At 40.8% G+C, this 14449-nt stretch overlaps 1 protein-coding gene across 2 annotated transcripts in view; it reads left to right on the forward strand.

The window, feature by feature from the left end:
• Positions 1–14449, forward strand: part of Cers6 (ceramide synthase 6) — a 256454-nt gene that overhangs the window by 137229 nt on the left and 104776 nt on the right. For both annotated transcript variants that reach the window (XM_031370514.1, XM_031370515.1), the window contains exon 4: positions 1386–1443. In XM_031370514.1, the coding sequence (XP_031226374.1) occupies positions 1386–1443 (58 nt within the window). The remainder of the gene's footprint in view (positions 1–1385; positions 1444–14449) is intronic.

Raw genomic sequence — 14449 nt, forward strand, 5'->3', positions numbered from 1 at the left:
TGTGTGTGTGTGTGTGTGTGTGTGTGTTCATAAGGGAACAGAGGAACAACTCAGGTACCATGTCAGGAATGCTATCTCTTTAAGACAGGATTTCTCCTAAGGTTGGGGCTAATCAGGCTAGACCAGACTAGACCATCAAGATCCAAGGGTTCCTTTTTTTGTTTGTTTTATTGGGTGGTTTATTGAATTACTCTTGCCTTACCAGCACTAGGCATACAAATGCAGGACACTGTGCCTAAATTTTTTTCATGGATTCTGGGTGTTCAACACTTGTCCTCATGTTTTTTAGGCAAGTCTTTTACTAGCTGAAGTATCACCCTAACTTTGCTACCCCCCTCCTTTTTTTTAAATCTAATTTCATTCTCTTACTGTTATAAGAATCCTTCCCTGATCCTAGAAGGAGACTAAAAGTCATGCCTTCCTGTTCGTGGTTATATGCACCTTTCCTTACCTCTTCCTAGAGATATTTCAGTAAAAGTCTGGGGACACTAAACAAGCTTGCAGCAAGCATTTAAAAATGGTAACTTATATGAAACTCCATAAATAATTTTTTTCATGTTTCAAAAGGCTGGCAATTTTTGCTCCCTGCAGATATTTCATGGAAATAAAAATTTGCCTTGTAAATATTCATTGGAACTTGTTATTCAAATAAGGTAGGCACCAATGTTCCTGTAATAGACCCCGTGTCTTAGGAAAACTGGGTCATGTTAGTGATGGGATAAAATGCAGACATATAAATGACAGTAAGAATTCCAATGACTTCTATAAAAGTTTTATTATACATAAAAGCTGTCTGATCATTGCCTACTAACAATAGTCAGAATTGAAACAGCTGTTATAAATCATTTACTAGAGCGGTTGCAGATTCTCCAGAGGCCAGAAAAGTAAAGCAAATCCTTGCAGTGTACTGGTTCAGTATAATAGGGAGAAAGGGACTGAAATAAAGGTTACTGTAAAGCTGGCCAAATCCTTAAATTATCATTATGGAAAAGGCTACTTACCTTACAGAGATCGGACTGAGGTCAAAGGATATTGACAGATTTGTTCAAAATGAAAAGATTCTGTGGTCCTTATTGGAGCTAAACAATAAGCTGCAGGGTCCATCCAAGATAAAATGGAGGGCTCTGGTCAATGTTTATTTGCAGAGCGTTACATGAGCCTGAACCCTGTGTGACTGTCCCATGTCTGGGGAGTTAGCCTTGGTTTTAGGTTCTGATCAGGAATTTGTATGCCAGATGCAAAGAAACACACATATACTCACCCATAACCACCAAGAGAGCTGATCGTGGATGTGAGTGGAGTCTCACATACTGAGATTCTTCACATATCTCAAATATATTACAAAATATATTAACTGAGTGTCTTAATTTCTTTAACTTCTACAGGTGGAGATTTTCCTTTTACCTCTATGTATTTAGCTACGGAGTCCGATTCTTGAAACAGGTAAACACTGTCACAAATTCCTTCATCTAATTTTTATATGGCTATCGTTCTATATCTAGTTTTTAATATGTGATGACTTTAAATACTGTAAAATATTGTGCATTTAAATTGGATTTATAAAAAAAATTACATAAAGTTCATCTAGTCGTATGTCTGAAACGCTTTGGAAAGCAGTTTGTCTCTTCAGTGTGGTTGTCTTCAGGGTCTGCAGGGTTCTCTGTGTGGTTATTCCTTTTTTGGCATTAGAACTTACACCGTTCAGCTGATGCTGTGAATGTGATTAGAGTTTCACTGCATATTCACTGCATATCACATGACCGGAAACCCTGGTGTCTGCAGTGGGTGTTATCACTATAATCCTCGCCAGCAGAGTTTGCTGTTTTAATGTCTTGCACATTAATTAACAGATTGGATATACTGCTGGTGGTTAGTTCTTCTTCTTCTTCTTCTTCTTCTTCTTCTTCTTCTTCTTCTTCTTCTTCTTCTTCTTTTTTTTTATGCCTGTGTTGTCTTCACTCCTGACTTGGGAACATGAACCAGGATAATTCATCCACAAGAATATTTCTTTATGAGGTGTAGTTATCTCTTGCCTGATGGGTGCCATGCTTACTGGTACTAATGATAAATCAAGGTGCTTAAATTCAAGATTCATGAAGATTTATCCTCTCATATTCTCGCATGTATTAACAATACTAACTTGGCATAAAATGGAAAGTTAATTTTAAAAATACCTTGTACTGTTAACCTCCAAAGTAATACCAGTGTTTGTTTATTTCAAATGTCTCTTCAAGTAACATATTAGTAGATCATAAATATTGATGTGAAGTTTTCAAATATGTTTTGTTTTAAAAGTCTGAATTATCAGATACTGTCTACCTGTGGAATTGCTCTTATACAAAGTGGCCACTTCCCACTGTTAAAGCTCCTTATAAATACGTTTTACTGCTTGTCATTTCCTTAGATAACTGCTTGTTTGCTTGCTTTCTTTAATAAGAATATATGATCCATGGCCATTTGAGTCCATTTCAATGGATGAGCTTCATGTTCATGGTGGAGAAATCTGCAACTGGCATGAACAGATGGGACAGAAACTGCTTAGTTTGAACCCTTGTATGTGTGTTTTCAGACACTTAGGGAGGAAAGGTGAATAAGCAAAAAGCATTGTGTACATACATGGAGAAGACAACTGTAGGTAGAATTCTAGCTGATGTGGAACATTTGTCTTTCATGGAATGTGTGGACCAGGGTTTGGGGGTTCACACTTGCTTCTGTTGGTATGAGCTATTGATGGTGTGAAGGGAAAACAGTGAGAGCCAGGACCACTCTTTTCTCCTGTCCCCTCATCTCATTGGATGGTTTCTTTTGCCTCTTACATGGTAAGTGTGGCCATCTGACACCATCACAGGAAGCATGTTGACATAGATCTGGTTCATTCTAGTTCATTCTGCCCCGACACAAACTGAATGGCATGACAATAGCCTTTGTCCAGGCTGTAGCGGATCAAGAATAGAAGGTCAGTGGACCATGCAAAGCAGTAAAGGGACTTGTCAATAGAATGTTTGTTTGGGAATTTTTTTTTCTTAACCTTAGCCATTTTTACACTAGTTTTCTTTCAGGATATAACAGATGCTTTTAAAACTATGAAAGAGTTAGACATGTTCTGGTTGAGTTGGCTTGCACTGCAGTTCTTTCTCCAGTTTATGTCTGAACAGCGTTCATCTGGAAGAACTGCACGCTTTAGCCTCTAGCATGTGACACAGAATTGTGTTTGTTGAATCGTGGTATCAGAATATGTATACACACTTTGCAAGCATCTTGTCAACCCTCTGTTTCATGCTCAAGAATGTACAAATTTAAAGAGGATAGGTATTATTCTGAAGGTTGCACTAAAGTTACTATAGGTGAACCACAAATTAGGCACGCCCTGCTGTATCATACTCCTGCTTTCTCACTTGGCTGGGATGCACGTGACTTCTTTCTCTCATCATGTTAAATAAGCTGACTAAATAAAGTCCTTATTCCAACTTATGTAACTTTTAAAAAAATTAAGCATTTTAATAGTTTTATGAACTTAGAAAAGACAATATTACTTAATGTTCTTAAACGGAGAGAAAAAACTCTGGATGTATCGTCAAAATTAAAATGAAAATTTCATAATATTATAAATATTTTAATAGAATCAGTACATTTTACCAACATAGTCCAAGTTCATCTTTGAGTTTAGCTTTTTCCAAATAACATAGTACAAAATTTCTCATAATCACTGAGCAATAAACTAACTTTTATTCGAGAATCAAATGTGTTGATTATTCCCCAGCTCGTAGAAGAATGCCTGGTGATCTATACTCTTCCTTTCCCCTCCATCCTGACTTAGCTCAGACAAATCAGCCATAGCTTAACTTCTAGGGGAACCAAGTGCTCACTCTGTCCGAAAAGATTAGGCATGTCAAGACTATGTGGCATTTCCCTTACAGAAATCTAAGGAAACTATTACATTGGCTATTGTTAGGCTGAGAAATATTTAAATATTTTGAAGTAAGCCTAATTTGGTATTTCCTGATCTATTGTTGCTGTTCTCAGGTAGCTCTTCCCACGTGTGTAAATGGCAAAGACAAAAAAAAAAAAAAAAAAAAAAAAAATGCTTTTGTAAAAGGATACCTGAGGTACTCTGAAGGCCTGAGGCCTACTCACACAAATGGACACACTTTCCAGGGCCCTGAAATAAGCCGAACTATTGCTTAGCAAGCACTGGTATACATTTGTAATCCCACCACTGAAGAGGTGGACGCAGGAGGACAGAGAGCTGATGGCCCCAGCAATTCTTATTGTTGGTTAGTTGGGTTAGACTTGATCACTTTTAGATGGAAATTTCTATTTGGCATAATTTAAAAAATATTTTTAAATTCTTTGTTTTATTTTTTAAATGTAGCATCACAGGAAGGTAATACATGTGCATGTACACACACACACATACACACACACTTCTAAGATGTAGATTAAAGTTTTTCTTATATTCCGCAAGTTAGGATAATTTGTTTCCAGCTTTTTACCATTTGGTACATTTCTGTATCATCATCCATTTTGTAAACACATATGAATATACCTAAATGAAAAACTGTTGAACATATACCTATATCTAGCTTCTGTATCAGGGGCCTGATAAAGAGAAAAACCACAAGAAGCATGGTAAGTAAGATTTATAACATTTAGGAAGAATTGATTCATAGGGACCCACTGAGGCTATGTAAATCAAAGCAACTGAATGGCTAGCTATTCATCACCTCTACACAGTGATCCTTGTGCCTGAACCTTAGTTGGCTCATGGCTCCATTTTGAGATGGTTTGTCTGTGAATTAAGCAATGTACTTAGAGATGTAATTAGCTTGTACACTGGTGTAAGCACCTTTCGTGTTGTGAATCAGTAGTAAACAACTCTAGGACTGGCTTAGTGCTACCCTGAAGGTAATGATAGCAAGAAAACACCAGTACTCAGGATGAAGAGATTTCAGAAAGGAACCAAAAAGCATTAACATAGCCCAGTAAACTTTCTGAACAGGAGATGCTGGTGAGCTGGTGTCCCTGAGCAGAAAACTGGCCCTCTTGATGCCTTGGGGTAAAGATATGTCACTGGCCAGATACTAAAAGCTGGAAGTAGAACAGATAGGCCAAGTTCCAGCATCCCTCTGCATCTTTCCAGTCCCCTGGTATTCCTGCGAAACCATGGAACCAGCAGAAGTATGGTTTGCAAAATCTAGCATAGAGCTTAAAACAATATCTGGGTAACTAATCTAACCACACCATATTGCCACTTGCTGTGATGTGCTCTGGTAATGTAATGTATTTTACTATTATCTTTAAGATGCACTGGTTGGAGTGGCTGAGAAGATCTCTCAGTCAATAAAATGTTTGCCACATGAGCTTTAAGACCTGAGTTCGGATCCTCAGCACCCATATGAAAATCCTGACATGCATAATGGTGCACTGGTGCAATCCCGTCACCAGGGAGGCAGAGACAGTAGGATCTGTGGACTCAGTAGTTGGCTAGCCTTACTGAATCAGCAGGTTCCAGGCTCAGCGGGAGACCTTGTCTTAAAATATAAAATGGAAAAGGATAGAAGAAGACAGCTGGCCTCCACATGCATATAGACACATGTGCCAAAGCACCCGCACACAGTCATGAACATGCACACAAGCACACAGCACACACCAAAGTATCTGCTGGTTGCTCTCAATTATATCAGCTTTATGACCAGCCACTAAGACTTGCAGTTGAGCAGTAGTCTTCCAGACTCTCGCCGTTATCCATGCCCATGAATTTCTTGAATCTTGCTTGGACCATGGCCCTTTCTCTCATGGCACATGTGGCCATAGCATATTCTGCTGGCCTAGTATTTCCCATTGTTCTCTTTTGCTTATTGGTCAACTTGGAATGCTTCTGAAATAGAAACAAAATTGTCATCTGTTTTAAAAGTGAAAATAGAAATTGACCAGTTGTTAGAATGGTCATAGGGTAAATGGTCATTCATTTGCAAGTTTGTTTTTTGTGTTATTTTTAAATTTTTAAAATTGCTCAGACAAGTCACTTATTTAAGGAAATATGAATTGTATTTTTAACTATGAAAATGGCCCATCATGTGCTTGTATCAGAAGTGCACTCAACAAGTTGGGGAGATGTCCTAGTGGTTAAAGTACTTGCACAGTATATGTGTAAGGACCAGACATAAAGCCAGACTCAGTACAGCATGTTCATAGTACCAGTGATTCCGCAGCAAGATGAGAGGCAGAGACAGGAGAATCCCCAAAAGCTCACAGGCCAGCTACCTGACACATGGAGCATCCAGCAAAAGAGACACCTTGTGTCAGTCAAACCAGGAGAGAAATGAGGGCCTGAGATCCTCTGCCTACTCAATGATGCCATGGCTAAAGTGTCCACGCTCAGATAGATGAGTGTGCAAACACAAAATAGACACATGTGCGCGCACACACACACACACACACACAGACACACACAGTGAGAGAGAGAGAGAGAGAGAGAGAGAGAGAGAGAGAGAGAGAGAATGCCTACTCTCAATGCATGCCATGGCCAAAGTCTGTGCTCAGACAGATGAGTGTGTAAACACAGTATAGACACATGTGTGCACAGAGAGAGAGAAAGAGACTTCTAAAAATGTGTACATGGCTTATATTACTAGCATTGGGAGGGGGGACCTTAAAGATCAAGTATCCCAAATTTCTCATTTGGGGTAAAAAAACTAATTTCAGAAGGGTAAATTGATGTGCCTGAGGCAGAACTGGGAGCATTTTTTAAGTTCTTTGAGCCAAAGAAAAGTTAGAAGGCAGCTTTTCAATAAAGCTAGCAGTTCAGATAATTCCTCCTTTGTAATAGTTGACCTTGGGTTGAAGAAGAATTCCAAGGCACTTCAGTGTGGAACACTTGGGTAGATAGAGTTCAAGGTTGGATTGCTAGCCTCTACTCGGCCAGGTATGAGGAACTTGGTCATCATCCAGGTGTAGTTATGATTTGCTCTGTGAAACCTCTTCTTTTCTCTTCTTTCATTTTTTTTCCTGGAAAATGGGAAAATGATGCTTGCTCTGAGACACCAAACTTAAGTATGTATGAGGCTTTAGAAGCTCTTGCAAGCCTGCTCAACCTTTGGACATCACATTACACCATGTACAAAAGTTTATGCTCCAGCACTATGGAATCAAGTGATGAGAAAAAAAATAATATACTACACACACACATATATACAATCCTCAGAGTGTTTTAAAGTAACTCTACGATTTTATCTTGGGCCTCATTCATAGCTATCCTTGATTGCATGGGCCATGGGTAAGACACACGTACGTATACTAATTGTTACTGATTGCCAGTTGGGTTCTGCAGGGAACTGTGATTTCTGAACCAACTGAACAGGAGAATTGATGTGATGGACTGCTGAGGTCTCTTAGTTAGTGACACCCTTCTTGCAGAATGCCTGGACCCTTATTAACAGGCTGACATACTTTCTGGAACAGAATTTCAGATCAAACTTGAGTGCTGCTTCTACTCCAGTCTCCTCTTCCCTTCTACCCACATCTCTCGCAGGCTCCTTCATCCAGTCTGGGACTTCCATTGATCCCACTCCATTTTTCTTCTTTTCCTGTCTGTGGCCCATGTTCCCAACAAAGAGAATACAGTGAGGAGTGAGAAACTAAGGATGCTGTGACACGGAGAGGATGCAGTCCCACAGGACCACTGTAGCCTCCATGATTAACCTTCCCTCTAATCAGCTTTATGACTATAGGCCAGTCACCCAGCCTCTCTGGTATTTAATTGTTCCATCTCTGAACTCGGTCATGTGGTCTAAAAAGAGCACTTTCAGCTTGTATCTGATTAATTTCAGTAGAGAATGTGAAATTGTGACAATTATTGTAAATTGATTCAGTCTGGTGATACAGAATAATTATACATATGGTTACAAATTTTGACCTGAAAGTTCAGTTCCTATAAATCCATACTGAAGAAAGAATTATGAAGATCTTCAAGTATGAATATGTAAAGTTATCACAATGTAAATATTATCTATATCTATATGCATTAATAAAAACCACAGAGAACTTATAATGATCTTAATATTTAATATCAACAGGATTATCACTACATTATTATCAAGTGAACAGAGTGGCATGCAGTTCTTTGAAAATAAATCCAGAGTGGTCCTTAGTAATTGTTGAGTGAAACGGTACACGAAGAGAGGTAGCCGTCTGTGTGTTTGTCTGGTGGTCACATACACGCATGAATGAATGAGTAAGACTGAAGGAGCCATGAAGACTTCTTTTACAAAAAGAGAAATATGGTTAATGTTAAAATATTTAACATATTGTGATTTAAGAGCTCTAAGATGTGGGAATTAGAGTAAAATGACTATTAGAAGAGAATATGAAGTTATTAACAATTTTTACATAAGAAAATAGAAATTTTAAGATGGCTTCCATTAAAACAGCAAAGAAATAAAAATGTTTTAATCTACTTCCCAATCACAGAGACTTGCATTTGGATCCTTAACCCACACAAATGTCCAGGCAGGCATTCTAGAGTAAATCCCAGAGGCATGAGGCAGAGGAACCCTGGAGCCCACTCTCCATCCAGTTTAACTGAACCAATGAGCTCCACATTCAGTAAAAGATGGTGTCTCAAGAAATAAAATGTAAATTGTTAGAGAAAGACACTCAGTGATAACTTTTGGACTCTATACACATGTTCATATATTAATGTGTATCTGTACATACACATACATGTGCCCACACACATAGATGCATATATATATATATATATATATATATATATGTATGTATATATATATTCATGGCACACATACATGTGCACACACATACAAAGTTTGTTTTAAAAAGTCTGGCAGTTCATATTGCTCTCATTCGTGTGGCCCAAATTTTGGGCTTTCTCTTTAGGAAACCCCTTTCCATGGTTACATGGCCAGGAATGCCTTGGAACAACCCTACCATACTTGCTGGGCAGATTTTGTCCTCCTGTGTGTGATTCTGCTAAAACTCAAGTTTTCTGTATTTTTGTAGGATGGTCTGTTTTTGTTTATTTCTTAGGCAGAAGCCATCCTTGAACTAGCAATCTTCCTGGGTTAGCTTTCTGAATGTGGAGGCTATGAGCTATGGGTGATAACCCAGGCTACATTTCAAATGTATTTATATGGTCTGTATTAGGAAATGACTCAAATTCTTCATTCTGTGTGGTGCTTTAAGAATTTTTTCACTCTTACTCCTGCTTCTCTCCCTTGTCTCTTGTCCCTTTGTTCCCCCTCTCTTCCCATTACCTTCCTCCCTCTCTCCATGCGGTCATGGTGGGAGCCCCTACTTCTCTACTCCTTCTTTCTGCCTTTCTTTGCTTCTCCCTATGCCCTAAGTAAACTCTATTCTGTACTATAAAAAAAAGAATTTTTTCACTTTTTTTCTGTGTGGGATAATGACTGGGAGACACTCCTGGCTTAGTGAATAGCTAGGGTAAAATATGTGTGGCCAACAATGATAACCACTCTCACAGAAATGATAGCTGACGTTTGCTGCTGTGAATTCTGAGTGTGGTAATCCTGTTGCTTACTGAAGGCCAGTCCCTGTGTTGTATGGTGCGTTTCCTCAACCTTAGAGGTAGAGAAACCAGAACTCTCAGAGGCTCAGTCATTATACAAGGTCAGGTAATCAGGAGAGGGATGGTCAGGCAAATTAAGCTTGTTCAGGTATTTTAGGGACTGAGCCAGCGCTGATGTGATGGTTCATAGTGTTTCAGCAGCACTTTGGTTTAGTTATGTGTCTTTTAAAGGGCATGGAAAAATGCTCCCCCCGCCCCCAGTTGTCCTGCATCACATTCAGGCACATCTGGAGAGAATGACATTTCATGATAGCTTCTGCAGGCAGCCAGGCAGCAAGGCTGCAGGACTCCACAAAGCTGGAATAGATATGGCACAGTCAAGGTCATGGGTTACTCGATCCCCAAATACCAATGGCTATCTGACCTTACAGTATGTTACATGCTTTTCTGTAATTGTCCCAAGCACTCCTGAGTCTGATAAGTCTCCTTCCAGCTTGCTCTATGCCATATCGACTTGTAGAAACTCCAGGACTAAAGGGGGGTAGGGGTGGGAAGAAACTTACATTTCAGAAGTTACTAAGATAACACTCATTGAAATATATTCATTATGGGTCCCCTAAAGGCATGGACTTCTCATGAGTCTGGAGCAGAGCTTGATTGTAAAAAATATTACTCCTCATTTGTATGCTGTGACGAAGTTGGCTTTGCAGACTTACGCCGGCTTCAGTAGGCAGTGCCTGACAACTGGATCGCATTAGTATTCATGTCCTGTTTCCATGGGGAATAGAAAGTAGTAGTGCACAGGAGGGCTCGAGTAATTAGAGATGAAGTATCGATCTGTGAATCAGAGCCCGCACCTGCACAGTCGCTCTGCATTAGGAATCATCAGCAGGGACCTCTGCCACACAGGAAAATCACACGCTGCATTCAACACAAACCTTTTTTTTTTTTTAATTCAACTGTGTTTTACTAAAATCCAAGAGCTGATGGCTTTCACATACAATGATCATCATGAACCATTTTGAACAATGATAATGGAACTGCCAGACTTTTTTCCCCTCCTTAAAAAATCAGCTTTCTGGGAGGAATAAAGTGATGGACCACTTCTGTTTTTGACAACTCTGTGCATTCTCATGGTCTTGTCTGGGTGTGTGAGGAGTAAAGTGGGTTCTTAGGACAAGGCAATGATGTGGAGCACAGCAACAGATGTTTCTGTGCAATCAGCCTAAGCTCCCATGAAAGATCTGTGTGGACCTCCAGATCATCTCGTCTCGGGTCTACTGCTATCCACTGTAAAGGGGAGGCAGATAGCTGTTTATCCTGTGTTTTTAAAACTTCCCTTCTTCTTTAACACAAAAAGGAATATGCATGCCTAGCAGGGAATGACATTGCTATTGTGTAGGAGAGAAGATTGTGGGAGCCGAAGGTTGTGGAGGACTTGGGTAAAACAATGTCTCCTAATGTAACAGGATTACTGCACTCAGAATTCACAGCAGCAAGACCTACATATGATCAAAGCAATTAATATTCCAGCATGAATGGGGGAGGTGCATAGGGCCCCCACCCCTAACTGAGGAGCTCTTGACAGCAGATGGGTGCCTGGAGAGGAAGAGTCTTATAGTTTTAAAGTTGGGTCCTGGTAGGTTGACTGTGCTCATCTGGATCAACCCCCACCCATTCAGAAGGCACAGGACAAGGTACAGGAGCGGGAAGGCATGCTTCCTGCCTTCAATAATCTAACAAAAGGTTAGGATTCATTTATAAAGATGATCTGACTCTGGCTTGTTGCCACAGAGGTGGAAGAAATCCCACATGTAGCAGCAGCTTTGGTCAAAGATGCAGACAACGGATGGGAGCCAGATCTCTCTGTGGATCAGGCTCATTGCACACTGGGAAAGCTCAGTGTCCTGCGGTAGAAGCTACAGACCCAGGTGGCGACCAGCTCTAACCCCACCACCATCCCAGCAAACAAGCAATTCTAAACAACAGTTTGGTTTGGAGAGAGAACTCAGTCAGTTAAACACAAGCAAGAGGACCTGGGTTTACTGCCCAGAATCCTTGTGAAAAAGCCCAGTGTGATGTAGCATGTTTGTAATTCCAGTACTGGGGAGTCAGAGACAGGCAGGTTCCTAAGACTCACTAGCAGAGAGCCCAGCTAGCCCAGCAGCTGGAGGCCAAGTGAGGGAAGATAGACAGCTCTTACGGAATGCAGCAGAGGTTGATTTCTTACCTACACACACACACACACACACACACACACACACACACACACACGCACACACGCAAAGTGAGCAAAAGAGAAAGAGAGTGAGAGACTGAGAGATATAAAAGCGAGAACTACAGATCACTTGCCATAACTTAATATAGCCCTTTAAATAAAATGTAGAAATTGAAAATGTAATCCTTGACATTGGTTCATTATTATGGTCAATTCTTCTCAAGATAGGGTATGAGTTCATTCATTCAGTTACTCTGGCATATTTGACTTTGACAAAATAGCATTTTGGGTAATATTGCCTAAATGCTGGACCTGAGGGGTATTTTTCAAATTACATTCGAAATGCTATTCTTTTCCTCTTTTGTTTTCCTCTTGACATACATTTGAAGTTTCAAAAAGCTAGTTCTTAATATAACATTGAAAGCTGGACAAAGCACATGCTACCAAGAAACTGAGCCAGAAGGCCCCCAAGTTCAGGATCAGTGTGAACTGAATAACAAAACCCCATGCTGCCACACAGCCATTAAGACTTTTATCTTCATATGCTCATCATGGAAGTTCTTGGGCATTAGCCCGTGTGTCTTTGGAAGCTGATATAGGCTTACAGTGATATTAAAATCCCGTGCTCTCCTCTGCTGACTATGCAGCCATTATTCACTAGAATATGAAGGAGGAAACACCTTGGAGAGCATCCACAAAGTTCTCGTTTGCCACTGACAAGAATTTCCAGATGGTAGCATACAGGTATCTGCAAAACATGCTCTGTGTTATTCTGTTATCTTGAAATGCCATGGGAAAATATATTTTACAACAATCTTAATTTTGTGAAGAGCCGATATACAATTTTTCTTCTGAAATGTCACATATTCCACACATGTTGACTAATAGAACATGTGATATGCTCACAAGTATATTTGAAACTGGCATCGGGTATTGAGGACCGCCATGATGGTGCAGGTAGACCTCTTGGATGAGAGAGGGGAAGGGTGCATTGGACAGGAAGTTCAGCAAAGTGGGAGTTGAGGAGTGGAGTAAAGTTGGAGCGATGAAGGAGACCCTGACCGTGAAGGATTGAAGCTGTAGTCAAGGGATGAGGTAAGGCTTCATGTGATGAAAAACAAGGTGGAGCTAGATGAGCACCCATGCCCATGATGGATCGGCCAGGACTTCGTCCTTGGTTTAGGAGAAAAGTAAAGAAGTAACAGACAATTGAGCCAGAGCTGGGAAAGGGCCCTGGTTATGATTTGAGAAAGGAATTGGTGGCAGCAGACCCTGGGTGCATTGGAAGCCGGGTTGGCCCTGCCATACTGTCATTGGCCTGTCTGCAGCTTTTGGCTCAGCTCTGGGGATAACCACTTCTTCCACATGAACTTGATCTTGTTAGTTACACTCAGGGATGGTCGGCAGAAGGCCAATTTTGGACATGTGGTCATGGAAGAGGCTGAACATTAAAAGAGAAAAGAGAGGACACAAGCTGACTGTTGGCAGTTTATTAAGCTCCATCTCAAAGGAGAGAAAAGAGAAAGTGAAAGTTTAGAGATTCTCAACCTGGGCATACAGTGCCATGGGAGACCACCTGGCTGGTGTGTGCAAGGTTGTGAGTTCATTCTCTAGTATTGAAAAGTCTAAAAGTACTTACTTATATAAGCGAACAAATAGTGCATCTAAAGAGCTTGTCCCCCCCCTTCCTTCCTCTTCTCTTCTCTTCTTTCCTGCCTTTCCACTTTTTTCCTCCTCCTTCCTCCACAGCATGACTGTTGGTTGCTTAGACACAGGTGTTGCTGTTTCACTTGGGGTCTTTTCCCACTGGAGCAAGAAGCTGTTTTTCCCTGGGGGTCCCCCACATTTCATTTGAAGGTAGTGAATAGTGAGGTGAGGTACTACTTCCTGTTTTTCAGTGCTGGACTTTGAACCCAGGCTTCATGTGTGCGGCCTACTGTACCTCCAACCCCTTCACTCACTTTCTCAAAAAGCTTATGATTAGAAAATACAAATAATTGTTAAATAGACTCCAGTTCCGTGGCATCCGTAGGAGAAGCAGGAGGCTAATAATGTGGGGAAGGAGGAAGGTGGGTACCTCATGTCATAAGCTACATCTGCTGAGATCTGTACTGTGACAGTTCAGTGATCTTCTCCTTGGGCAGAAATTTGAGTGGCTACACTATTTAGAAAAGAAAACCATGTCAGAGAGGTTAAGTAACTTCAAGTGGTAGGGCTGGCACTCAGCCCCAGGCTGTGTGATTCTTCACCCGCCCTCACCACTGTCAAACAGCCTCCCCTAGGAAGGAGGCTGCGGCTCCGTGTTGCGTCAAATCCTGCAGTGCCTGCCCACTCTCTGATATTATACCTCTTTGCCTTCAGTTGTGGTGGGAGGATGGGAGAACTTTTTTTAAGGACCATTTTTAGCCTTAAACATGCTTCACATCTACTAAAATTGTATGTGCCTAGGGTTTCCAGAAATACTTTCATGTTTTCAACCAAGAAAAGCTTTTCTTACTGTACTAGAGTCAAGAATGTGGAGAACGTACATGACGTTTAATGGGAAAGGTCTGCAATCCGCCCCCCAGCCACACCCTGATGTACACTTAGCAAACCTGCTTGACTTGTGGTAACCCGGATGGTTGATGCCGTGCATGCTCAGATGGCCACCAGGAGTGTGACTGTAGTGGGCTCCTCCCCTTTGCTCT

This window comes from Mastomys coucha, unplaced genomic scaffold (assembly GCF_008632895.1).
Source record: "Mastomys coucha isolate ucsf_1 unplaced genomic scaffold, UCSF_Mcou_1 pScaffold15, whole genome shotgun sequence".
Classification (NCBI taxonomy): Eukaryota; Metazoa; Chordata; class Mammalia; order Rodentia; family Muridae; genus Mastomys; species Mastomys coucha.